Consider the following 26635-nt stretch of genomic DNA (forward strand, 5'->3'; position numbering starts at 1 on the left):
TCTTAGACTTCCAGTCTATCTTAGACTTCCAGAATTGTGAGAAATAAGTTTCTGATGTTTAAGCCACCCAGCCTGTGGTATTTTGCTATGGAGGCCAAGCTGATTAATACATGATCCCCCTGAGGCCCCACACCAGGGACCCTCAATATCCAGAGCTCTAGAAGTCCATGCAGTGCCCACTTCTGCCCTGAGGCTGGGCCCAAGTTAGAGTCCTTGAAGAAACGGAATAGAGCCATGAAGCCAGAGGAAGATCTCACAAAAACCATAATTTCCTCCCTATCTTTATGGAAAAATTCTTCATCCAGGGTGAACCTAGACCCTTCATTTCATATGTGCATTGATGACATCAGGTTTAATTGTTGAGTCACCAAGTTTCAAAGAACAAGAGTCATTGTAATTGATGACAAAGGATCGGTCCCATGGCAAACTCACTGCTTCCTCTCCATCAACTGCTATGTCACAAAATATAATACAGAATATAATGCAGTAAACAGGTATCACACACAGTTTCACATCAAGTGGTTTAACCAAAATACCTTTATTTTTACGCTGAGTGGCAAGGATTAAATATCACATTAAAAATTTCCAGACCCCCCACTTTGACTAACACTTCCACCTTCTCTAGGGATACACAAGAATTCAAGTTTCAACGCATTTTCAAATTAGGTTCTAATCACTGCTTACACTGAGTTTTCTTTTGCTACAGAGCCGAAAACAATTTTAAGTAATGTTATAGGTCAAGTTAAGTTTATTTTTCATTCAGTTGTAAGTCCTTTACAAACTTGCAGGAAAGTTTCAGTTACTCTTTTAGCTACTAGAATGCAGTCCTTCTCAAGTCACAAATCACCTGGCCCAAGTCCTCGCTGGTAGGAAAAAATTCAGGGGTTAGGAATCCGACCTATGAGCTACATAACTGATGAGCTGCATGGCACTGTCTCAGGAAAGGTAAAATCGTTTTCTTCGGCTATGAAAACAGAAGAAGCCATAATGAGGTTCTGCCCTACAGGGGTGTTGGGACACACCGCGCCTCACACTCTTCCTTGGTTTCGAACCGGTTAGTGTTGCCCCCACAGCTGCCATACCAGAACTGTTGGCAGGTCTGCTTCTCCTTGTTGTATTACCATTTCAGGGTGTAATCCTGGCACTTTCCTGCCATTGGATCCATGGAACAAGGACCTGCAGCAAAACAAAGGCAGGGAGAGATGAATTTCCTGCATGAGCATGATAGCAAAGGAATGATGGTTTGGAAACACAGGTTGGGAATGAATCCCAACTCACCACCAACTGGCTGTGTGAGCCTGAGCTTATCCTGAACTTATCCTCTCTGAGCCCCAATTTCTTCAACCATAAAAGCAATGAAAAAACCCACGTCACAAATTTGTCATAAGATGGCACAGAACATACATGAAAAGTGCAATGCAAGTACCGCTATTATTTTGCACAGTACCCACCGTATGGAAGATACACTAGATAATGTGCAAATGAGTGAATGAATGCATGAATGAAGCTTTCTGATACCAAGAACTCCTCACTTGCCTATTATGCCCATTTCCCTCTTTTTTCAAACCATATCAATCCCTTGCTTAATCCCAAACCCATCCAGCCTTCTAGGGACCTAGCAAAATATCCAGCTTATTTAATAGGTACTATACCCTGACACTTGCCCAAGAAGTTAAGATTTATCTATTATAAGAAAAACATGTTGTTCCTGAAAAATGAAAAATAGTATTTATAATTAACAAGTTACAACAGAGCAAGATCTGAGATGCCCTGAATTTTAAATCAGACGTTAATTTCCCTGTGTATGTAACTTCTGCCTTCCAGGGAGAACAGATTTCCTTGGGTACACTTGATATTACAGAAAAATAGGCTTGTCTTAGGTTGGCAGCCATGCAGCATAGAATAATGGCATCCTCCAGATAGTTTTCCCCTGGGCCTTCTAAGCATGACCAAATAAAGACGATAATGTCTTCAAAAAGTGAGAGGCTAAAATTCATTGTCTGTTCCTTGGAAGACACCTCCCATTGGTATAATCAGCACAGACCAGTTTTCTTGAAGGAGTGGCCAGATGTGCTGGGCCCAAGGGAATGAGATACACCCATGGTGAGGTAAACAGTTGGTCATGGAAATTGTCCAGGAGAAGAAACCAAAGCAAATGCTTCTCAAAAACTTGTCAGAGTCAGTAGGAAAGTACTCCAAATGTGAATTTTTGGCTGTATTCTGTAGATTCAATAAATAGATTTGGGGCTCAGCAATCAGCTGACACCCTCTACCATTACAAACTAATTTAAACAGACAGCCAAGGACTTGTTTAAATAGATCATTCACAAAGCAGAAATAAATTATTGGGACTTCATCAAAATAAAAAAACCTTCTGCCCAGCGAAGGAAACAATCAACAAAACTAAATGGCAACCTACAGAATGGGAGAAGATATTTGTTTGCAAATGACATATCCAATAAATGGTTAGTATCCAAAATCTACAAAAAACTTATCAAACTCAACACCCCAAAAATAAATAATCCAGTTAAGAAATGGACAGAACACATGAATAGACATTTCTCCAAGGAAGACATATAGATGACCAACAGACACATGAAAAGATGCTCAACATCACTCATCATCAGGGCAATGGAAATCAAAACTACAATAAGATGTCACTTCACACCAGTCAGAGTGGCTAAAATTAACAAAACCGGAAACAACAGGTGTTGGTGAGGATGTGGAGAAAGGGGAACCCTCTTGCACTGTTGGTGGGAATGCAAGCTGGTGTAGCCACTCTGGAAAACAGTATGGAGGTTCCTCAAAAAGTTAAAAATAGAGCTACCCTATGATCCAGAATTTGCACTATTAGGTATTTAGCTAAAGGATACAGAGTGATTCAAAGGGGCAGATGCACCCCAATGTTTATAGCAGCAATGTCCACAATAGCCAAATTTTGGAAAGAGCCCAGATGTACATTGATAAATGAATAGATAAGGAAGATGTGGAATACATATATGATATGTATAATATATATGAATATATATAATGGAATAATATATACATATGCATTACATATATTATATGCATAATATATGTATATATAATGTAATTATATATAATATATATAATAGAATATTACTCAGCCATCAAAAAGAATGAAATCTTGCAATTCACAACAATGTGGATGGAACTAGAGGGTATTATGCTAAGCAAAATAAGTCAGTCAGAGAAAGACAAATATTATATGATTCTACTCATATGTGGAATTTAAGAAACAAAACAGATGAACATAGGGGAAGGGAAGGAAAAATAAGATGAAACAGAGAGGGAGAAAAACCATAAAAGACTCTTAACTATAGGAAACAAACTGAGGGTTGCTGGAGGGGAGTTAGGTGAGGGGATGGGATAATTAGGCGATGGGCATTAAGAAGGGCACTTGATGGAATGAGCACTGGGTGTTATATGCAACTGATGAATCACTAAATTCTACCTCTGAAACTATTAATACACTATATGTTAAATTGAATTTAAATTTTTTTAAAAGTCTTTAAAAAAATAAATAAAAAAGAAATGCCCAGTGTCTACTAAGCATTTGAAATGTGGCTATTGCAACTAAAGAACTGATTTTTTGGGGTTTGTTTTATTAGCCATCAGGGAAATTCAAATCAAAACCACATTGAGATACCACCTTACACCAGTTAGAATGGCAAAAATTGACAAGGCAAGAAATAACAAATGTTGGAGAGGTTATGGAGAAAAGGGACCCTCTTACACTTTTGGTAGGAATGCAAGTTGGTACAGCCACTTTGGAAAACAGTGTGGAGGTGCCTCAAAAAATTAAAAATAGAGCTACCCTATGACCCAGCAATGGCACTCCTGGGTATTTACCCCAAAGACACAGATGTAGTGAAAAGAAGGGCCATATGCATCACAATGTTCATAGCAGCAATGTCCGCAATAACCAAACTGTGAAAAGAGCTGAAATGCCCTTCAACAGATGAATGGATAAAGAAGGTGTGGTCCATATATACAATGGAATATTACTGAGCCATCAGAAAGGATGAATACCCAACTTCCCAACTTTTACATCAACATGGATGGGACTGGAGGAGATTATGCTAAGTGAAATAAGTCAAGCAGAGAAAGTCAATTATCATACGGTTTCACTTATTTGTGGAACATAAGGAATAGCATGGAGGACATTAGGGGAAGGAAGGGAAAAATGAAGGGGGAAAGTTGGAGGGAGAGATGAACCATGAGAGACTATAGACTCTGAGAAACAAACTGAGGGTTTTAGAGGGGAGGGGGTGGGGGGATGGGTTAGCCTGGTGATGGGTATTAAGGAGGGCACGTACTGCATGGAGCATTGGGCGTTATATGAAAACAATGAATCATGGATCACTACATCAAAAACTAATGATGTATTGTATGGTGACTAACATAATAAAATAAAGTTAAAAAAAATTATTTAAATAGCCAATGTGGCTAGTGAGTGGTCAGTGCAACTATAGGTCAGTAAATCCTGATGCTTTATCTCTGAGGTATTCTTTATAATCTAACACTCAGGGAGCCTCTGACTCTTCAGTTTTATTTTATCAGTAGGATATGGCATTGGGGACCAATAAATGTTCACCCAAGCAATTATTGCTAGCTTCCAATTTCACATTTCCATTATTTTTACTATGAATATTAACTTTTGCCCTCTTAGAAAGATCCTACAGCAGTGTTACTCAAACAGGTCCATGAAATCCAGGAATAAAGGAAAGATGAGTGTTGGATAGGAATGGGTCTGTCTCCTGGCATATATGTCCTATAGTGTAGTCCTGGAGGAAAAACAAAAACAAAAAAATAGATCTGTGTGCTTTGGAGAGAACACTAGAATTGAAAATATACCAAGATCAGCCTGGTTCTGTGAAAAGAAAGGACAGTCACTTAATTCATCACAAGTACAATAAAAGATTGCCAGTGTTATGGCAGAATGTGGCTGAAGATAGAGGGGCACAAAGGAGGCCATGAAAATTTAACACTCCCTGGAGCCAGAATGGACTCTAAGTAGAGGTGAAACTTGAATAGTGAAAGGTGAGTAGAGGTAGTCCAGGTGGATACCATGGAGAGGAGGCAGTCAGGTGAAGGTGAGCACCTCCATGGCGACAGGGAATAAATAACGGGGCATGAGGGGCAAATAGGGCAAAAGGCACCTGCAGGAGAGTGGTGGTCAGTGAGGCCCCAGAAGACCATGGCCGGGGTCCGATTGCAGAGGCCTGTGTGCCTTACCCAGGCACGGGGACACTATCTTCTAAACGATGGGGAACTATAGAAGAAGAGAAATGACATGGCCACATGTGCAGGCAAGCTAGAAAAAAATAATTTGGTGCTCAGACAGGAATTGGGAATGGGACAAATTGGAAGAGATGAGATCAAACAGAGAGCTCCGCAGTTACCCTTGAAGTGAAAGCCAAGGTGCTGGAAAAAAGATGTGGGAAAGGGATGCTGAGAAGGAAGTCACACCAAGATCTGGCCACCAGCTGGAGGGGGGAGGCGAGGAGAGGAGAATGACCAGCGTGATGTTTGGGTTTTGCCTTTCCATTCTTGGGCCGATGGTGGTGCATTCCAGTAAAGGAATAGAGGAGGAGAAGGTTTGAATGGTAAAGATGAGTGGAGCTCATGTAACTGAGTTTGTTTGAGATGACTGAGGGGATGTACCATCACGCAATCTGGAGGGTAGATTGGAGGATACATTGGTCTGCAGTTCAACAGAGTGAAGGTAGAAGATATGGATTTGGAGTCATCAATCCAAGGGGTTAGAGCCGAAGTCCTGGCCGGAAAGCTGCCTCCAGGGTGTGCACAGAGCATTCAGGGGGGCTGACCATGGGCCCTGGGGAAAAGCATGGCGGGTTTGCTCTGAAATTAATGAAGCCTAAGCTTCTGCACCCCTCACTTGCATAAGCCTCTTCTAAAGAAATACTCACTTTGTCCTTAATTTTAATATCTTTGTTTTCTTTTTCTTAAAGAAAGGCTTATATGTAGGCATTGTATCAACATCAGATTCCATAAAGCCCAGATCCCTCTGTAAGGATGGACCTGGAAAGAGGAGTCCACAAGAATGAACTGGTCAGAAGTGGAAGATCAAGGTAAGAATGCTGTTTCTGAAGCCCAGAGAGGAGGGGGTTTGGAGAGGAAGGTAGTGGGGAAAGTCCCAAGGAGCTCAAGTCAGGTCTGAAAGAGCCCTTTGGTCTTTTTTGACAGTTCGCAACACACTTGAAGACAAGGGCTGGCTCTTTTCCCTGAGCCGAGGGCTGGAGGCAAGGGCGTGCAACCAGCCATCTAGGAGGTCGCAGGAGGTTGCACGTGGCTACCTTTATTTCTTTTGAAAACAAAAAATAAAATAAAATAATAAAATAAAATAAGGGCATCTGCTAGAGAAAGAGACATGGGGGAAGGAGCTTGAGGAGGTGGCAAAGGTTTAGAGTGCCCTTGGAATGCCACGGGAGGGGAACTGGCCAGAGCCAAGTTACCCACTGTAGGACACTGCGGGGAGCTTCCGGCCTCAGTGTTTGGCTGTGAATAGGACCGGATGAGATAACCAGTAATCTCTCCTCCATCTCCTTCACCTTGAATTTGTAGGCAAGGGTGCCTTAGAAGAGTAGTTCTCACACTTGGTTGTGCAGTGGACTCCCTGGGTAAGTTCCACACACAGAGATTCTGACTGAATGGGTCTGCGGTGAGGTCTAAGCATTGAGAATGTTTAGATTCTCAGGCGATTCTAATTTACAGCCAAGACTGAAAATCACTGCCTTGGTAAGACTACCTGAGGATAGTACACAGTAGAAAAAACAAGAACTAGCAAGATCAGGTGTTCTATGCGTAATGTTTAGCTGCCCATGCCAGGAGAACCAATTCCTGGGTCCGTCTGGTTTTGTTATTTCCCTTTGGACATGTATTTGTTTGCTTTGGAATCTAAGAGGTAGGACATATCATTGACATCTTAACTGCTAACTTGTACTGTATCCTTCTATGTGGCAAACACACAAATTATCCGGTTTTATTCTTAACATAATCCTATGAGGTAGGTATTCACATAATCCCCACTTCACAGATCAGAAAACTGAGCCCCTGGAGAACCATCTAGTCACATTCAAAACTTCTGGGCAATTATCTCTCATTTAATCTAAGCAGGACTGACCCCCACCACTCACGAGAAACCTCTTTCAGCTATGGAAAAGATATGTTTACTGTTTTGCTTAATTTGCTCATTCCATGTAAGAGGTAACATGGCATTTGCATTACCACCTGCCGTAATCAAAATCGATGCTACGCTTGTTTTAGATGGATCCAAAATGTTACTTAAACTTGGTCAGTGAATATGTAGCCACTCATACAGGGATGAAGGAACCTTCTACTTTCCTTCAAGGTCAGGAGTATGTTCTGTTCGCCACTTCTGCAATAGATCATTGCTTCTGGGCAATGAAGTAAACCCTTCACGGGGTTTGTCTCCATAATAATACTCCCTGAAATAACTGCTGTTCAGTTCTAGTTTTATAGTCAGACCTAAGTCAGCCTTCGTATGTTTTCTTAAATTAATGTCTTTAGTTACGTACATGACTTTCTGCATCTGAAAGTGACTAAAAAGCCAAAATTTGCATGCTAACACAGTGCACAGGGATTTTTTTTTTTTTTTTTTTTTAATGAAGACAACCTAAGGAGCAAGAAATAGTTTGGTTTTTACCATAGGCAGTGCCTGAATTTCTTTCTTTTCCAGTTTGTTTTCGTCTTGCAGGCCTTTCTTGTCCATTTCCTTCAGCACCATGTCCATTCTTTTCATAATTTTCAAGTGCTTCTTGCCAAGTTACAGATTTCACTGTGGCTTTTCTATTCTCCTCTAGCAAAATGTCTGTCCCTCCAAGTGCTTCCAGATCACCCGCAAAGCCAGATTGGCCAAATTGGAGCTTGGGCAACCTGTGTAGAAACAATTCCGTCTCAAATTGCAAAACTGAACCACAAAAACTGGGAGGTTCAGTCCCCAACTGATACAGGTGGGCTCAAAAAACCAGGTTTGAGCATTTCCGGGTGACTTTGGTGTCAAATTGTCTAGTTTCTTAGGTTTGCAGAGATGCTTGCACACAGATCAGAATAATACGGTTGGCGTTATTAATTTTGCCTCTGGGACATGGGATTAAAGGCTTCGGAGGATGTAGTAGAATGAGAAATTGTTATTTCTTTGCTTTTATATACTGATGTGCCCTTTAAATTTGTTATATTGGCCCTATATTACTCTTAACATTAAAAAAACCCAAAAAACCCTCAAACAGAGGAGCATCCTAGCCCCAGTGGTTTGGGTCAGGTCAAGGACTTGGCGTCACCTGTGACCTTTCTTTAGGGAGAGAGTCTTCTGCAGGGGACAGAGCTGAGGGGCAACCTCAGCTCCGCCTTCAACCTACCTCCTGACAAGCCTAAATGGCTGCAGCAGAGTGTCCCCTCGGTTCGGGCCCCCACATTTTCCAATGAGCTCGGGGGATGGGTACTGGTTTATTCCACCTAAAAATAAAATTAAAAAATTAAATCAAGTCAAAGCACACATAAAGTAATGTAAAACTTAAAAATAAAATAAACATACAATAAAATAAAGCATAAAAACAAAATACTATCCATAAAGACATAAAATTTAAAAAACAAAAAGTCAAAGCATAAAATAAAATAAAATACACAATAAAACAAAATAAAAAACAAAAAAAATAAAAATAAACTCAAAACATAAAGACCAAAAAAATCCACTGACATGAAATGAAAAAATATATATATAAATTCAAGTAAGGCATAAAACAAACACCAAAATAAAAGCAAAGAAAATAAAATAAAAACCAAGCAAAATAAAAACGTGAAATTCATCCTATCACATAAATTATATAAAATAAAATCAGAACATAAGAGTATACCAAAACAAAAAATTAAACCTAACACAATAAAATATTTAAAAGTTAAGTAAAATGAAATTGAAATGGACTAGAAAAGTGATTCCCTCAGCCTGCTTCTCAGAGTCACTAAGCCACCAGCCATCTATTAGAATGCTCTCCTCCACCTCCTACAAAGATAAGGAATCAGAATGCACATTTTAACAAGATCCCTGAAAGGTACATGTGCACGTTAAAATTTAAGAAGCACTGTTATATGCCACTGGATTCTGTAATCCATATTCCTGGATATAGGAATGACAATAACTATTCCTTATATTTGTTCAACGCTGGTGCTTTCAAGGTCCGTCCACACGTATATTTGAATGTAGGCTTCACAAATAAGGAAGAGACTGTAATTCTCATTTTGGTAAAGGACAAAATCAAGAGGTTAAGTAGAAGAAACCTGAGGCCTCCCAGCCACCAAACGAGAGGTTCCAGATAAGAAACCAGCGCTAGGTTTGGCATAGTGTCAGGGCAATGATAGCTCATGGTTTTTAGCAAATTGGATGAAGGTGCTTTCTGGAGACTCCCCAGAGGACACACTCAGCAAGTGTGAAGGTACAGCGGGTACCTACTTGCCCAAATACCAAGCTCTAGTAAGTTCCTCTCCCCACCTCACCCAGGGCATCCCCAGTGCTTACTTTTTAGAAGGTTCAGGAAGGCCCTCGTGAATCCCTGGGCATAGGCTACTTCCTGGCCTGAGATTCCCTCCAGACGTAGCAGGTGCTGCTCGGTGGGGAGGCTGGCCACACCCTCCAGCTCAGCCAGCTCATGGGTACCCACACCTGGGCCCAAGGCCAGCACAAACAGAGTGATGCCCTTGCACTTGGCCTCCAGGGACAGAGTCCTTAGCTTCTCCTGGTCCCAGCTGCTGGTCTCACTGGCCACGATGGCAAAGAGGACCCGCACCTGCCTGGGCAGAGGGGCTGCCAGGAGCACCTTCTCCAGAGTCCACTCCAGGGCGTGTCCCAGGGCGGGAGCTCCCTGCAGAGGGCGGCCAGAAGCCTCACGGAGGTACCTCCGCATCTGTATCTTTTGGCCATAGGAGGTCAGGTGGAAGCCCTCCAGCACAGGGGGGCGCCCTGCACCGGGCCAGAAGCCTGGAGTTGTGTACATCACCAGGGCAGCACGCGCCCCATGGAGGGACACGCTAGGCTGCACGGCCACCTCCAGGTCGTCGAGCATGGCATCCACTAGACTCAGGGCAGTGCGGTACACATCAGCACCAACGCCATAGGAGCTGTCCACCACAAATACCACGTCCATGTCCCCTGCCAGGGGTCCTGGCGCGCTCCGCTCACACTCTGGGTCTGGTCTGCACTTGTCTGGGGGAGGAAGTGCCAGGAGAGGTTGGGGTTACCACGCATCCCTTTCCTTTCCATGCAAACACATTTCCAGACTCTCGGTAAGAATAGACGCTGCTGAGCACTACCTGCATTGTGCTAACAAGGTAAGCTGATGGGCAATGTAAGTAATCATGCCCATTTTTCAGAAAAATGAATTCAGACAATCTAATCCTACGTGTAATGTTTTTAACCACTAGGCCACGGCTTTCTAATCTCTAGGTTCACAGACACCTGCCTGGTTCAGTCCTGGCTCTCGTATTGGGCATGTGACCTTGGGCAAATTATTCAGCCTTCCCCATGCCTGTTTCCTCATCTGTCAGATGGAGATAATGATGATAATAACAGTATGTACCTTATGAGGTTGTTTGTGAGGTTTAAATAAAAAATGAGTTAATATATGTAAGTGCTCAGAACAATGCCCAGTGTGTAGTAAGAGCTCAAGCTCAATAAATACCAGCTAGGCTTATGCTTCTACAGAAGGGACCAAAACCCAGAGAGACCAGGTGTCAAATGATTTGATGGGTATGAAAGCAGCTCATCAACTGTAACATACTCTACAAACGGCTGCCACTGTATTTGACTTGACCAAGTTCTCAGGGCCAAATCTCTCATGGCAGTGTTAAGTGTAAGTGTGGATCGACTAGAGGGAATGATTAAATCCCCTTTCAATTTCACCTAAAGGACTCACTCTGGCCCCGGGTGCCATGGGTGTGGATGAGAGCTCTACACACTTGGGCATGCATGGGCTTCAGCATGAAGTTCTCTCTGGCACAGATTAATATGAGTGCAGGTATAGTGATGGAAGCCAGAGATACAGAGACATTGCATGACTTGCCAATATCCCACTGGTGGTCAATGGCAGTTCCAGGCTGAGAACCCAGGATTCTGGACTCTTAGTTCAGGGGTCTGCCTTGCACACTAAGGGGCCACTAAGTAAGGAACACAAGCCCAGCCATCTACAGGAGACTGGCAGGACAGGTAAATAAGCAGAGCGGACCAGGGGTAAGACAATAGGGATGGAAGGGACTGTGGGGCACTCATATCAAAAGAGGTCAGGCACAGCTCAGTTTGGGCTGACTGTGGCCACAAAGGAATACAGTGTCTGTGATTCTCAAGACGATTCCTAAGAAAAACTGGAAATCCGGACTTGATAAGAATTCCCAGGTTCAAAGACTCTGCACATATTCAAGTAAATACACATCTGCAGGGCAGATCTGGCCTGTGGCCACTGGTGAATTCATCCTGTTGTAAAGACATCAATCTGATCAGAAACGCTGTCTGGGCTTACCATAGCAGAGAGTGCAGTGGACCATGTGCTCCACGTCCTGCTGACTCTCGGTCTCCCAGACAAACAGGTGAAATCTGTTGGTTCCATCCGTCTAATCCAAACATATACGCAAAGTTTATCAGTAGTGGAATTAAATTTCAAGTCATGTTTTTCATGCTTTTTCCAATTCAGATGAGAAAGACATTCATATGATAGTTTTAGAGAATATATGTAATTATATACCGATAAATAATTTGGTATTACCTATTACAGTTATTTATTGTCATTTAGTTCTCTAGTTCTAACCTGGATGTTAGATTATCGTTGCTGTGGGGACACGTGGGTCTTCAGACTCCCGATGTGTGTAAAACTCAGCCAGTGTTGTGCTGTGTTAGAATGAGGTCAGGGAGTTGAAGATACAATCATTTATAAATTCCATATATGTTCAGTGATTGTCCACAGTATGCAAGATGCAGTGTGGTGGGAGTTATAAACACGAACAGGCAGACCCTTCAAGGAGATGGTCATACAGGTCATACACCATTAGAATGGAATGAGGTAGATACCACAGGGGAGGCCTCTCTAGCATATTCCTGGTGTTCAGGGCTGGTACATACCAGAGTCAGAAGGCAAGAGTGAGGAAGACTCAGGGAAGGCTTTGTAGGGATGGCAAATCTATTTATCTCCTTCCTTCAACCTTTCCAATTATGATTAATGTAATAACTGATATCAAAGCTTAAAAAGCAAACAATAATAACAACAATAAATCCAACAAGTTCATGTGACAACTAGTTAATCAATAAACCCATTCCCTCTTCTTCCTAGGGCCACAACCAGACATTTCCCACCGTCCCTTGTAGTTAATTGGGACAACAAGTAGGGTCTAGCCAATGCCATGTGGGTGGATGGATGCCATTTCTGGCACATGCATGATACTCTGTGTGTGCACATCTGCCAGCCAAATGTAGAGGACTCAGAAAAAGGTTTAGAGGCCCTTCGGTATGATGGGGCCATTGATAGGATCCCAGGTCCTGAAACGGCTGCACAGAGCAAAACATTCCTCCCCTCCACACCCATATCCAAGGATCCACATTCACTTGTGACAGATGCCAGAAAGAATACTTTATTATGTTAAGCCATTGAGACTTGGACATGAATGCTTCCACAGTTAACCTTCCCTGGCAAATGGAGATTATTTGCAGGACTTCCACCTCACGATGAAATTCGGAATGCTGTCAGACTATTTCTCTCCAGATATGAGGTGAATATCTAAGATTAGTCCTGTCCATCACATTGTCTGCTCTCTGTCAAAACATGAAGGATAGGGCCCCGCCGCTCCTCCCCCTTCATCCCTGTGGCCAGGACCAAGTAGGTTCTGGACCCTCCTCTAGAATCAAAGTGCTAGGGACATGAAGCTGTCATGCTAGCCCTCAGGGAGAGAAGATAGGCAAAGGTTACTTTGGAAAAGAATTTTCCATAACATGTCCTCCTGACAGAGCTCTTCAGTCTTTCTGCTTGGGACTGCAGCATATCCTCAATTTTAGCTCTCAGAGTGAGCTTACATGAAAGAAAAACCCATGTGGAGAAAGAAATATAAAGAGCTGAACTTTTATTCTTGCTAATGTAACACAAAAACAACATGGGTACTTTCCCAAGACTTGAGAAGAAAGGCAAAATGAATCCTTTCTTGTTCCTCACCTGGTTATGCTTTTTCCTGACTCAATTCAAATCAACCAAGACTGATTAAACAGCTACTAAATAGAAGTCTTAACAAGCCCTGCAGAGATACAAAAATGACAGTCACATCTTCAAAGAGCTTAAAACCTAGCAGGAATGAGAGACAAACAACTTTCAAAAAAGAAAGAGGTCCAATAATATGTTTTAGGGACACAGGAAGAGGAGGTTCATTTGAAGTGACGGCAATAGAGGGAGCCTGATGAAGACAGTGACATCTGGCACTTTGGGAAGAATGAGTAGGATACTTACATAGCAAAGAAGCAGGTGAAAGAATTACAGTGTGGAGGAACAGCATGTACAAAGGCCCAGGGGTAGACAGAGGTTGTCTACAGAATTCTCCTTAGTGTTCCCGCTCCCCAGAGATTAGAGAAAGCCCACCTCCAGTGTGCAGCTACACAGCACATCTGAAACCCTGGAACCCCCTGCCAGATGGAGGAGACTCCACTTGAAGAAAAAGGCAGAGTTGCCAAAATTCAACATTCAGAACTATTCCACATGGTCATCAGATCTGAGTACCGACCAAGCCAAATGGACTTAATTAATCACCAGGGATTAGAACAGTAGAGGCACATTAGTAGCTTTACTGGAAATCACATGAGGCAACTTGAAAAGCTGCTGAAATCAGGATCCATGGCAGTGTTCCAGGAGCTATGGGAAGACTGAGATAACCCTAGGAGCATCCATTTTATTCCAAGAGTTGTGGGGAACCACTAAGTTCGTGTATATTATTTTTAAATCACAGGAAACCTAGGTGAAGTGTGCTATAAAATGCAGAGTTTGTGTGAATTTTTAAGGTAGTATGAAAGACGTCAAAGAAATTTAAACATCCCCCCACAAGTTTGGTCCATGGGAAGAGTCCAATGCAGCAGTAACAGATTTGGTGTCAGGATCCCAGGTCCTGGTCCCTGATCTGCCATGGTTGGCTGCGTGACCTTGGACAAGGCTCTGGTGCCTCAGATTCCTCAACAATAGAGTTGAGGGTCTGAATGGATGCCACAAGTTTTCTTCTTGTTTCAACACCGCCTGGTCCTCAGTTCTAATCTTCTGTATTTGCCTCATGTTCAGGACACTGTGTTACCTTTTCTACTCCGAGCAACTCAGAGGATGTAACTCTTCCATCTGTTGTCTGCTTACTGGGAAATTACCAAATTCAACTGAATTGGAATAGTTACAAAACTTACATTTTTTAAAAAACTTTTCTTAGGGAACCATGAGAGACTATGGACTCTGAGAAACAAACTGAGGGTTTTAGAGGGGAGGTGGGTGGAGGGATGGGTTAGCCTGGTGATGGGTATTAAAGAGGGCATGTACTGAATGGAGCACTGGGTGTTCTATGCAAACAGTGAATCATGGAACACTACATCAAAAACTAATGCTGTAATGTATGGTGACTAACATAACATAATAAAATTAAATTAAAAAAAACTTTTCTTAGGAAGAATAATTTTGTGATCACGCTTAAAATTTGTACTGTTCTGGCAAAAATAAAATTGTGGGAACAAGTACACAAAAACACAATGAAAGTCCATAGGGGACTATGACTCAGTATAGATTCATCCATACTTAGTTGTCATTAATGAACCTCTAATTACTTTGAATTTGGACTTGCCAGCACGGTCCTAGTCATTGATTCCTGGGAAAGCTCAAGCAGAGAGACAGTGTGGGAGGGAATCAGTATGAGGAGAGGAGAAAATTGGCTTGTTGAGTCTTAGTGCAAACTCCCATCAGCACCAGAGAAGGAAATTTCAAAAACAGAGTACCTTAAACACAGACTAAGTGATCTGCTCGAAGCGCAAAGCTTTATGACAGTTTGAATCAACGCCTTTGGCGATTCTCTCAACCAACTTCATTCCTGAATGTCCAGCTGTGGTCTGTTGGGACTAGTTATATACTAAAGACAAGAGTGTATGGAGGGGAGAAGACATGGCACATGGATTTGCATTCACGTCCTCTTTTGTTTCATAGACAGAAAGATATATTTTCAAAGGATTCAGACAACCCTCAAACCCCAGCCCCCAATTTTTAAAGAAGTCCCCATGAGCCCTGAGCTGGAAAGACCCACAGGGTTCAATCCAATGTTTCAGCTGCTGTCTAAAGCTGCCAAGGTCATGGGACAATGTTCATTCCTGGGACTGAGCTGGAGGAGGCTCTTGGCTTGGATGGGAATAGAAGGGAAGAAAGCGAGTGCCAGGGAGGAGGATTTGCCTTGGACAGAGGGAGAGCTAACTGGACCCTAAGGAGGGAAACAGAAACCATCTGGCTTCCAGTTGAGGCGAGGACTTGGGGAACAAGGGAAAATGGGCAAAATGGGGAAGGAGGCAGACAGAGAGAATAGTCATGCAACCTGTGACTGACCCCAGGAGCTTGAGTCCAGCCCTGACTCCTTGCAGTTGGCATGGTCCCATCTCACCAAGACTGCCGTGAAACAGCGGCCTCCTCCTGGACTTCCCAGCTAACGTTAGGGGTTGGCATCGGATTGAGGTGGCAGGTGGCATAGTGGAACTTGGAAACCTGACAGATTGGAGTGCAAATTCCAGGACTATGCAGTTTAAAACAAGTTGCTTTACCTCTGACCTTCCCTTACCTCATCTGGGAAATGTAGATTATCATTATTAACTTATGGGATAGTTATGAGAATTAGACCAACACTCCTCAAACTTTAACACTCATGCAAACCATCTAGGGATCTTGTTAAAAATGCAGAGCCTGGGATGGTGTCCCCATCAGGCTCCAGCCCACTCTCAGCATGGTGTGTGCTTGAGAGTCTCTCTCTCCCTTTCCCTCTGCCCCTCCTCCTGCTCGAGCGCATTCTCTCTCTAAAAAATAAATTTTTAAAAATCTTTTTAAAAAATGCAGAGCCTAATTATGTGGTTGGTGGTAGAGTCTGAGATTTGGCATTTTTCATGGACCTGGGTAATGCTCATGCTGCTGGTCCCAGGACCACATTTTGAATAGTGATGGGTTAAGGTGACAAGGCATGAAAACCACGTAGCATGGTGGTTGGAACTTCATAGGTGCTTACTAAACAGAAGCTGTCTAATTTAATAAAGAGTTACTGGGTGAAGAGGCACTCTTCAGGTCCTTGAAGAGATGGTAATAATAATGGCTATCCACTGAGTATACACAAAGAAAGTGTCAGTTCGATGTCAAGGTAGGCACTACCTTTTAGAACTCTTACAACAAATCTGTGAGTTTATCCCCATTTTATAGGTGACTAATTGAGGCCCCAGTGTCAAGAACACATCCAGATAACACATGGGACAGAAACAGAGTGTGAAGTCTCATTGCCTCATTCCTTCCCTTGGTTGCTGACCCTGGCCTTAGAGCAGTAACAATCTAATGGAAAACAGCAACCCACAAGGCCTCAGCAGCAGGTTATCCACGGCCTCTGAAAGAGCCTCTCTAGGCAACCCAACACTTTCTTTAAAAAAAGTCCTTCCATAACTTTTCTGAATCCTGAAATTACACCAAAATTTAAAATTACCTCCCCCATTTTTTTTTTTACCTTCCTCTTAATGTTTCTATCCTCTAAAGCTGATTTTTCTTGTCTCCATGATAGCCAGCACTCCATTCTTTGGATTCTTCTTTTTTAATACACAGAAATAAAAATAGGGCTAGTTCAGAGATTTATCTCACAGTATTATAAAGATAAAATGAATTAATACATGGGGAGAATTTAGAACTTCTAAACTCTCTTCCTGCTCTTGAGTTTTGAACTCAAAATCTCATTGCTGATGAGAATTCCAGACCTTGAGCAAGTTATTTAACTTCTATGTGTCTCAGTTTCATCGTCTGAGAAATGGGCCCATAATAGTTATCTCACTGGGTTGTTATAAGGATTAAATGAATCAATAAGTGGAAAGATCTTAGCACAGTGTCTGAGTCAATAAATGTGAGCTATTTTCCTGGGTACTGTTTCAAGGGAACATGTACTAGACTTTTGATAAAGAAAAATGAAATTTGAAACCTGGCACTCAAATTGCCTTTTCCCTGCAATCCTCTGCTTTTTAACTTTAAAAAATGGGGCAAATATTTTGAGATACACACAGGCAATTGGATCTAGGCACAATAGTCCAATGCTGCAAAACTGATTTTTTTTTTTTTTAGGGCTAAGATGACTCATGGGTGGCTTAAAAAATCTTTTCAATATGCCCCCACGGCCTCCGAAAACGTTTAAATGGACTGAGAAGTTCGGGCATCTGTTTATATAATCATTTCAAATTGAACAACCATCATTTTTCCAGAAGAAGCATGTGGGTGTTGTTCTGTGAAATAAAATAACATAGAGGTGAAAGACAAAAACCTCACAGAACGTCAAAGAGATTCCTCAGGCAGATAATTCCAAAGACAAATGATAGGATATTCCTACTCTCCTAATAGGATCCCCCTAAGGCTGACACACAGAGTAGGGGGGAGGTTAAGGGCTGCAATATGCCCAGTTATGAAGAAATGAGGCTTTTTCTGACAGGCCCTGAGAAGGGAGTTTCTCTCCTTGCCGGTGTCAACAAAACGAGGTCACCCGTTATATGTGAACTGGCAAGCAACAATGTAACACTTCTACATTGTTACATTTAGGAAACAGAATTGGTTTCCAGCATCCCGGGGCAAGAATATGTCCAAGAAACAGAAAGGAGAGCAGACAGAAGTGACAGAGCTGAGGTCCAAGTATTCTGAAGCTGGTAGATTCTTTTCACATACAATTATACCCTTTTACCTGGAACCCAAAGCAACTAAGAGGCCAAGGACATCCTGACCAAATAGTAACCCTACAGCAGATCCCAACAGTCTGCCCAGGATCCTCTCAGAAAGCCGCACTGATGGGCATTTGAGGAATGTAACTGTACCCCAAGGATCACTCTCCAAATGTTAGGGAGATGCCTTTCTGAAAATAGATCATCACACCAGGGAGGGAGCTCGATAACATTCACTTGTGACCCCCTTTCCATTTTAGAGCTGAGCCAAATGAGACTCGGAAAGATGAAGAGACTTTTCCAAAGGCACCTCATTGTTGATGGAAGAGCCACTCTCTAATTTTAACTGTTATTTGGTTGTACCCTGCCTTTATGCATCCATTCAGGAAGTTATTGACAGCTGCCCTCTTGCTAGCCCGTCTCTGTCCACACAGCCTACTGGACAAGAGAGGTGTAACAGCAAACAAGGAACTCAACGCTCTGCATTTTAACTTTGTTTCTCAAAACCCAAGGCATTTAGTCCAAAGGTTTGCAAGCTATCATAATTTTACCTATTGATTCTTAGAGGCATATTCACAGCTGTGGTAACAGTGTCTGTCGCCTACCATTTCTCCTTAAGAGAAAATTAAATGGTCTAGTGCAGCTAAATTGATTAGCTATTAGGTTGAACCATATGACATTTCCACTTTTGCTGGTCCAACACAGTTGAATATTGGCAATGTCACATGGTTCAGTCTGACATTCATAAGCATCCTGGAGTCTCTTAAATAGAGAACCACTATTTATTTTGATAGATCATCCCATATATTCCATGAGAATGTGTTACATGGGTTTCAGTTAGAAAAGTCAAGTCTGGAGAATAGGTAAATAAATTGTGGTATATACCCACTTAGCGTAGTTCAGAACAGCAGTAAAAAAGAACAAGTTCCCCACATGCACAACATAGATAAACAAGGAGAACAGACATCATGTTGAGTGGAAGAAGCCAGATATGAAAGAGTACTATATATGCTATAGAATTCAATTGAAATGAAGGTTCAGAACAAGCCAAACTGCTTATTTGACTGCAACAGAAGCCAGAAGAGCAATGACTCTGTGGAGTGTGTGGTTTGGGGAAACATGAGCAAAACTTACAGGATGTTGAAAGGGTTCCAGATCTTGAATGATGTCTTGGTCACAAGGGTTTAAACATTTATAAAAATCCATCCAGCTGTACATTTTAAATTAAAGCACTTTGCCCACTTTGTTATATGGGTATGTGTTTTATACCCCAAGAAAGAAAAGAAAGAAAGAAAGAAAGAAAGAGAGAGAGAGAGAGAGAGAGAGAGAAAGAAAGGAAGGAAGGAAGGAAGGAAGGAAGGAAGGAAGGAAGGAAGGAAGGGAAAGAAAGAAAAAGAAAGAAGAGAGAAAGAGAGACAGGAAAGGAGAGGAAAGGAGAGGAGAGGAGAGGAGAGGAAAGGAAAGAAGAGAGAGGAAAGGAAAGGAAAGGAAAGGAAAGGAAAGGAAAGGAAAGGAAAGGAAAGGAAAGGAAAGGAGAGTTACATTCTACAGACTCTCCTGATACAATTTAGCATAGTGGGGAAGCATAGGCTCTAAAGGCAGATAATATCAATCTGCTACTAACCACATATTTGACTTTTGATGGTATACTTAACCTCTCTAAGCCTCAGTTTTCTTATCCCTGAAATGGAGGTATACAGTAATACCCACCTCATAGAGTCTTGGGGATATTAAATAAGTGAATGTTTGTGAGGCACGCTGCACAGAAGAAGCGCTCAAGAGTGGCCAGTTGGTACTAGTAGTTAACACTAGTAGCAGAGTCCCTAACGAGGATCCCGCCCACCCCCCCACCCCCGCCCCACCGCGGCCCCTGCATACACATCAATGCGGTCCTTGATGGAAGGGTAGGAAGCAGGTACTAAGCGCCTGCCTCCCAGGGGCTCCCCCGCTTACCAGCAGGACATCCGGGAGGTTGTGCTCCTCTGTGAAGGTGATGATCGCAGAGGTGATGTCCAGGGCACTGAGCTCCAGAGTGGCAGTGCTGAAGGCATCCGTATCGTGAGCCCAGCCCGCCTGGAAGAACACAGCCACTTTCCTCGCGAGAAGGCCTGAGCGCACACGTTTGAATACATGTCTTGCGACAAACCTCATGGCCTCCCCAAGGTTCCTGCTGCCAGAGGAGCCTTGCAGCGCGATTGTCCTGACCGCCTGCAGGAGCGCGGGCTTCCCCTTGTGGTCTGAGAAGCGAATCAGGTAGTCTGTTTTGGCGTTGTACGAAACGACGGCCACTCTGGCGCCCGTTGGGCAGTTACTCTCACTTATTTCCATCCTCATCAACAGAGATAATAGAATGTTTCTCATCCTCTCAAAATCCGACTGGGAGACGTCATTGGACATGTCCAAGGCAAAGACCACTTCGCTAGGGAACGCTGGGCATTTGGAAATACCTTAACACAATGGACACGCAGATTTAAGATTTTCCGTAATGCCTCTGAACAGGTGACATTTGAGTGAACAAGAAGATATATTACTTACCTGTTGAACAAGCTGGAAGGGAAATTGTTTTGGAGAAAAAACAAGACATTGCTAGTTTATAGTTGTCCAGTTTCCAGGTGAGTGCTTCAATATTGAAAAACCATCTCCTCTGAGAAATTCAAGCAGTGACCTTCTCTGACTCCTGCCTGAGTTTGGCAAAGACCTCGATTTGCTCCCCAATCCATTTTCCCTTTTTTCTATAGTAGTAGATCCTCAGTCTCTGGGCATATGGCTGCCTGGAAAAAAAGACTCCATTTCCCAGTGGCGGAGCTATCCTATTACATTCTGAACAATAGAATAAGAGAAATGGTTGAAACGACTCCAAAAAGATATCCATCCCCTTTCCCTTTCTTTTCCTGATAGCTGGACCTTGGCCAACATCTTGGACCTTGAGGTGATTTGGGAAACAAAACACCCTCCCGACAATGGCAGAGCAAAAAAGAATAAAGAGCTCATGTCCCTGAATACTGTGGAGCTCCATATCAACCCCAGACTGGCCACTTCCTGGCTTTGATCTGAGAAATACCTTTGTGTCATTGCTATTGAGCACTGAGGTCATGCTGTATTGAACTTAAACTTAACTAATTCACTGAGCTATTCTGAAACTATACATATATATACACACACACATATACATATACACACACATCTAAAACTATATATAATATACAATATATATCATATACTATATATTATGTATAAGTGTGTGTGCACATGTAATATATTTTTATGGAAAATATCAGAAAACAAAAAATTAAAATTATCCTTAATTCATAATGTCTATGTATGTATTTGTATAAATTTAATTTGTTATTTTATTTTATAAAAACTTGGACCTTAGTATATGTCTTATTCTGAATCTTTTTTTTACTTAGCATATGATAAACATGTATTCTTTTTTTAATTTTATTTTATTATGTTATGTTAATCACCATACATCATTAGTTTTTGATGTAGTGTTCCATGATTCATTGTTTGTGCGTAACACCCAGTCTCCATGCAGAACGTGCCCTCTTTAATACCCATCACCAGGCTAACACATCCTCCACCCTCCTCCCCTCTAGAACCCTCAGTTTGTTTCTCAGAGTCCATCATCTCTCATGGTTCGTCTCCCCCTCTGACTCCCCCCCCTTCATTTTTCCCTTCCTACTATCTTCTTTTTTTTTTTTTTAGCATATAATGTATTATTTGTTTCAGAGATATAGGTCTGTGATTCATCAGTCTTACACAATGTATTCTTTTCATCAATAAATTTAGAGCAGTATCACCTAGTCCACCATAGATGTCTCATGATACTCCCACCAACATCCCTTTGTGATGAGCATGCTTGTACATGTATCTGTGCATCTCAGTCCAATTGTGGTCCTCTATAAATCTCTATAATTATGGCTTTTGATATGCAGGGTCCAATTGCTCTTCGGAAAGGTTGTACCAACTGACACTCCCACCAGCAATATGCATTTTATACATTTCCCAAATTTAGATAGAAAATTTTTTCTCATTTTAAAAATATTTCCAATTTGAGAGACAAAAAGAGTATCTCATTTTTGTTTGTATTCTTTGGCTTCCTGTGAGGTCAAACATTTTTACAGGTTTATTGGTCATTTGTATTTTTTCTTCTCTGAAGCTTCCATTCGTGTGTTTTGTCCATTTTCAATCTATGAGTTTTTTTTACATTAGGTTCAACAAATATGAAATATCTGTGCTTGTGGATAAAAATGATTGAGTGGGAGCAATTGTATATATTTCGACATGACAGAATTCACAAAATTAGGTCCTTGGCTTGGGTCCATTGCTTATATTGTGTATATTTTGTTCCCCACTTTTCTCTTTACTTTCGACTTCACAGTGCTCTTCAATATAAAGGGGTTTTAACTTTTGATATGGTCAACTCTGACATTCTTCCTTTGTGGACAAAACTATGGTATTATTTTTTGTGATTTCTAGAAAAAGGACTTCAGAATCTTCTTGAACAGAAACTGAATGGGAATGGACAGAAGATGGAGTTTGAATAAGCAGGGCTCGGTGTCTGTGGAGAGAACCCAAGCACCCAAATTAAGCACTCTGCCAAATCACTGTTCCCTCCCTATTGCTAGTGAGTGGAGAAATGTACATATGCAAATATCCAGGAATACACTGAAGACACTAAGTAAATTCCAGTCTGGGGATGTGACCAAATATTAAGATCTGATGATTTGTAATTCCATTTTTAAAACATAAATGCAAATAAAAAAGGACATATTTCTTATTGAAGGCTCCCTGGTGATCCCTCTTGTTTAAATGGATGGGATAAAAATAACAAAGCTTTTCTTTATTTGTTTTGTAATAAGAAGCACCAAGATGCAGACATGCAGGTATGCAATTGGCATTGCCTTTCATTCCACATGATAATGGAATTTCTCTTCGCTGTTGAGACAGCATGCCTTTCAGCCACTTCATTTCTGAGACCACATTGGCGAAGATTACTTACCCGAAAGGAGATTGAGCCAAATATATTAATTTATAAGAGCCTTTCATGATGGGGCCCCTGGGTGGTTCAGTTGGTTAAGCATCTGCCTTCGGCTCAGGTTATGATCTCAGGGTCCTGGGATGGAGCCCAGTGTCAGACTCCAGCTCAGCAGGGAGTCTGCTTCTCCCTCTCTCTTGCTCCTCCCCCACTCGTGCGCGCGCGCACGCACTCTCTCTCTCTCTCTCTCAAACGAATAAATAAAATTTTTTTTAAAAAAAGAACCTTTCATGATAGACAATGGTACCTCCCAAACCTCAGTCAAATCCACAGGTGATTTATGTCCCCAGTTCATGACCATGATTCATCCCCACTTCACACCACTGGCTCCCATTTGAGCCTTTCCCAAACAACTTACGGCAGTTCTCTTGTATGATAGCAATGATTTCACAAGGCTGTTAGAAAGATGGAGAAAGAGGGAAAAGGAAAAAGTATTTAATTTGAAGCATATTCAATCTCACTCTCATGACTTAGAAATGTCATCTGGGTATTATCAGTTTCTTTCTGAAGCTTTTTAAGCTACAATAGAAAACACAAAAATTGTTACAGCAGATGAAATGATCCATAAGTTATATTTCTAGATACAGTGGATATTTAAAAATATTTAAAATATATTTTATATACCATAGAGTGCTCATATTATTAGAGATAGGTAAATAAGGGGAACTCTTTCTTATTTTTTTATCTGCCTCACAAAGCAATGGAATCAAATTTGACTTTGAGGAAGTTTCAATCCAGAAATCTTGGCATAAAAGGCAAAGAAATGTCTTCAAATCCTGGATCTCTGTGTCAGCAATTCCTGGAATTTTTCTTTAGAATGACTGCCAAGACATGGACCCTTCACACCCCTTTAGAATTCTGCTTTGTTCCTTTGATCTCTTCCTCGGTGTTCTGTTTATCCCTTGACTCTATTACTTCTTGGTTCTCACTTGTCCCCACTTCCTTCCCTCCGCAGTAGTATTTCTGTGCTTGTGAGATGAAAAACCATCATAACTTTTCAGATTGTTTTCAGGTGTGTCATGACACATGAAGATAGACTCTACCATATGTTGGCTTATAAATACTTTATAAGCAACTTCTGAACTTTACAAAAAGGCATATTGTGTAGAAGTTGTAGCCTCAAAGTCTTTCTCTTCATGTCAACCGGTAGTAGTACTCAAAAACATCCAGATTGCCTCCATGACTTAAAATATTATTCTGCTCTTTTCATTGATGTGATTATAACATTTCAGAGGAAAATCTATAAACTTAAGGTACTAAAAGAATTTATAAGAGGAGAAACAAAAGAATCCTTACAGATTTCTACCTTATGAAAGTGGAAAGCCTCATGTGCTAAAAAGAATAGGTTTAGAATTAAAATGTTCACCTACCATCATATCTGCCAAGCCTTTGAGCCCCTTGATGCCCTGGGAAGAATAGAAATGAGTCTAAAATGTAAGATTCTGAGGTCCAATACATTATTCTCTGGAGTTGGCAAAACATCCTCAGAAAGATATCATAGTACATAGACCCCCTTCTTCCCCTACACTCCTGGCCCTGGAATTCTGGCTGACCCCTTAAGGAAGAAAGTTGGAGTGGCTAGGAGGTGTGTCTCAGACCTCAGAGTCTAGGATATCCAGGAATATGCTACATAAAGACTCTTAGAAGATCAGGTCATCTTGAGAACAAGCCACAGTTTAGGATCCAATTCAGGAAAAGGCCTTTCAAGATCTCAGGACCATACAGTTCTAAAGTAGACCCCAGCCATTCCCTATCCCTCCTCCTCAGGCTACCCACCACCATCCTAACTCTGCTCTAGTGCTAAACAAGTCATCCCTGGAACCCTTCAGAACAGATAGGCCTGACTGAGGTACTCTGGGAGTCTAGAGATCTTTGTTTTTATTTAGATTCTACAAGGTAGCGATTTGTCACTTCAGGCAGGTCACTATAATCTTCTCAGCCTTTGTTTTCTCATCTGTAAAATGGGGATGTGCGTCATTCTACTTCAAATTTTTGATTCTATGACTTTGTGGCTCCTCTACGGTAAACCCTAAATGCAGTGAAACCACCGGGTTCAGCCCCTGGCTCACTCACTGTACCATCTCTCATGAAAGGACAGCCTAGCCTCATAGGACAAGGGGTGGTGCAAAATGACAATAGCCCCAAAGTCTTTCCCTTCATACCATTCATACCTTCATGACCTCCCAGGGAATTTTAAAAATATGTGTGGACTTGCAACATTGTCAATTTAGTTCAGATTATATAAATGTCACATTTTGTTAGGATTTCCTTCTAGTGTTTGCATAAATCTTGTTGCTCATCTTGTTTACATTGATAAACTCAGTCTCCAGTGAATTTTATGTATTATGTATTTAGACAGGTTTATAAATCTCCAGCCGCTCTAATATCTTCCCCATGTTCAAGTAAACAATATACATTGAATAAATATACTGTGTAAGGACTTGAAGCTAATGTCCTCAAAAGCAAATTTGGCTCATTCCCTATACAGATCTTCTAGTGCCTCCCAAATGTTCATTTCTTCATTCGGATGGCTCTTAGCAAATCCCTTATTCACTTTTACACAAAGGTTGAAAATAAAAGAAAGACGAGTCCATGTTACCACTGGTCCTGGAGGGCCTTGGTCACCTGGAGTTCCAATAAGTCCAGGAAAGCCAGCATTACCCTAAAAATAGCCAAACCAAAGGAATAAGCTTCTCCTCTTGAATACAACTCAATTAAAACCATCAGACCCAGTTTGAGATACTAAGTTGTCATTATTTCTAAGATCCAATGAGTCTGCTATGGACCATTTAGTTTATGAACTGTATCAATGGAGTGAGACACCAATGGTAGAAAGGGAGGCAGTCTCCTTTGGGAGCCATCTAAATTGCCCCCTACAGACTTAAGCCCAGCCAACATGTGGACATACACACAGACACGCACTTCTAAACCCAGCCTTAAAGGATGATCAATACTCAGTTTAGACTCCAGGTCATATAGTTAAAAGAATAGGAAATATACATTGAGAGCCTGACATCAAGAGAAAGGAAAATTTCTTTCACCACCTTCTAGTCTTTAGAGTCTGAGAAAAGGTGTATGCTGACCACGGCTCACTGCTTGTCTTATAGGTATTTGGACTGACATAGCATTATCTGCATGTAACTGATGCTTTGTCCTTTTTTATTTGAAACCAGAGACATAAGTTTAGCTGAGCAGGGCAATATTAGCCAGCAGCAAACCAAGTTAGGCATAGATCAATTTTTTTCTTTATGTCCTTGCCAATGTATGAAAATACCAATTATTGAGTGCCCCTAGATAATAAATATTCTCTTTCCTCTTTTCTGCACTGAACATAGTCCATGTCTTTTTCCCAGAAGGCCTTGCTCTCTAATGTCTATCTGATAAAAACTATCAAGGTTTTAGATATCCACAGGCTCTTCCGGAAAAGAGCTGCCAGTGATTGCAGCTTTTCGAGATTGAATCTTTGGAACCTGAGGGAATGGATTTTTAATGGTGGACTCTACAAAGCACAATGAAAACATGGCTCAAAGTCCACCAGGATGGCAGCCACATTCCTGAGAGTCTAGTCCTAAATTAGCTAAGAGAAAGTTAAGGTTTGAAAAAATCTTACAGAAATA

General features: G+C 41.6%; 1 protein-coding gene across 1 annotated transcript in view; it reads right to left on the minus strand.

Moving 5' to 3' along the window:
• Positions 1-526: 526 nt before the first annotated feature.
• LOC123862939 (collagen alpha-4(VI) chain-like) overlaps positions 527-26635 on the minus strand; it is a 90313-nt gene continuing 64204 nt past the window's right edge. Inside the window, exons 30-39 of the mRNA XM_045902151.2 lie at positions 25618-25680; positions 24389-24424; positions 23377-23413; positions 20513-20524; positions 19931-20424; positions 11571-11661; positions 9578-10261; positions 8424-8520; positions 7712-7941; positions 527-1176 (exon numbers count right to left, since the gene is read on the minus strand). Of these exons, the coding sequence (XP_045758107.2) occupies positions 1118-1176; positions 7712-7941; positions 8424-8520; positions 9578-10261; positions 11571-11661; positions 19931-20424; positions 20513-20524; positions 23377-23413; positions 24389-24424; positions 25618-25680 (1803 nt within the window). The 3' untranslated portion in view covers positions 527-1117. The remainder of the gene's footprint in view (positions 1177-7711; positions 7942-8423; positions 8521-9577; positions 10262-11570; positions 11662-19930; positions 20425-20512; positions 20525-23376; positions 23414-24388; positions 24425-25617; positions 25681-26635) is intronic.

The sequence above is a fragment of the Mirounga angustirostris genome, unplaced genomic scaffold, assembly GCF_029215605.1.
Source record: "Mirounga angustirostris isolate CCGP_5_RB_7025 unplaced genomic scaffold, mMirAng1.0.hap1 SCAF_1, whole genome shotgun sequence".
NCBI classification, from domain to species: domain Eukaryota; kingdom Metazoa; phylum Chordata; class Mammalia; order Carnivora; family Phocidae; genus Mirounga; species Mirounga angustirostris.